Source organism: Mus pahari, chromosome 3, assembly GCF_900095145.1.
Source record: "Mus pahari chromosome 3, PAHARI_EIJ_v1.1, whole genome shotgun sequence".
Taxonomy (NCBI): Eukaryota; Metazoa; Chordata; class Mammalia; order Rodentia; family Muridae; genus Mus; species Mus pahari.
The window spans coordinates 12,170,722-12,172,248 of NC_034592.1; the positions used below are offsets into that span (position 1 = coordinate 12,170,722).

Consider the following 1,527-nt stretch of genomic DNA (forward strand, 5'->3'; position numbering starts at 1 on the left):
ATGGTTGTGAGCCACCATGTGGTTGCTGGGATTTGAACTCAGGACCTTTGGAAGAGCAGTCAGCACTCTTAACCGCTGAGCCATCTCACCAGCCCAAAATATGTGACTCTTAACATGTATCTCTATAGAGCTTCAGTGGGATGGGCTGCCTCCTCATTTCCGTGGGGAAATGGGCTGACATTTATGTAGAGCAGTTGAAGGGTATATGAGGAGGGAAGGGATTTATGTCTGAGATTGAGAAAGGAAATTCCCTGTAATTGTTTAAAAAAAAAAAGCATAGGCACTAAATAATAAAGCTATAGGACCGTTATAATGTTCTGAGTGGAAACATGTCTAAGGCTGGGTTACATATCTAGAATAGGCAAAGAAGCAGCTGCTTGTACCAGTGTGACTCTGTGGGGCTCAGAAAACTTCCCTGGGTTCTAGGTCCATGGGGCATTCTGAGCTGCTGTCACATATATCGTACTGAAGGTAGCCTTCTCTGCTCGTCTCAGGATGTCAATATTCTGTTTGTGGTCTCGGGGATGCTGCATGTGTACCAGCAAAAGATTGACAGCTTGGAGGATACTTGCCTGTTCCTCACCCATCCTGGGGAGATGGTGGGCCAGCTGGCGGTGCTCACTGGAGAGCCCCTAATGTTCACCATCAGAGCCAACCGAGACTGCAGCTTTTTGTCCATCTCGAAGGCCCACTTCTACGAGTGAGTCTCCTCATTCCCTTCTCTGTGCTCCTTTCTGTTCTGCTCCCCTGTCTCCTGGGACCTCTGTCCTTGAGGGATCTCAGGGATAGGCCTGCTGCTGGCCTCCCCTGGCTCTTTACTCAGTAGTTCCATACACTGGTACCCATACACAGGCTTAGTCATTCCTGCAGAGAGCCTCCATGTGGCCTGTGATATCTGACATTCGCTACATTCTCTGTTACTATATGGTGAGAACACAGTCGTGTCTCGTCAGTACATTTTGTGGCCACACATATGGGAGGATAGAGCTGGAATTAGGGTCTGGCTCATTGCTTAGAAGCCTGTTCACAGTAGACTAGGTCTGGCTGGAAAGGCACAATGGTAGCCATGGAGTGGCCTGCTCACTCTCCTTCCTTAATGCAGTATAGGTGGAGGTTGTTGTTGTTGTTGTTTGTTTGTTTGTTTGTTTTTAGAGATAGGCTTTCTCTTTGTAGTCCTAATTATCCTGGAATTCATTCTGTAGATCAGGCTGGCCTCAAACTCACAGACATCCACCTGCATCTGCCTCCTGAGTGCTGGGATTAAAGGCGTGTGCCACCACCGCTCAGTATAGGTTGTTATATAGAACTGGAAACTTGGATCTACCTATTTACCACATACGTCCTTCACTCCAAGTGATGTCCTTCTTAGCTTGTCAGAGAGGCCACAAGCTGTACCTTCTGCTGGCCAGTGACTTTTCTTACCATTCTTATGGTTTTTACTATCACTAAGAGCTGTGAATTTAAACTTGATTTTTTCCAGGCCTTTGCAGGTCTCATGCCCGTTTACATACACTCAGTCCCTGCAGG

At 47.3% G+C, this 1,527-nt stretch overlaps 1 protein-coding gene across 1 annotated transcript in view; it reads left to right on the top strand.

Moving 5' to 3' along the window:
• Pnpla7 (patatin like phospholipase domain containing 7) overlaps positions 1–1,527 on the top strand; it is an 82,422-nt gene that overhangs the window by 36,605 nt on the left and 44,290 nt on the right. Inside the window, exon 15 of the mRNA XM_029536705.1 lies at positions 495–700. Within this exon, the coding sequence (XP_029392565.1) occupies positions 495–700 (206 nt within the window). The remainder of the gene's footprint in view (positions 1–494; positions 701–1,527) is intronic.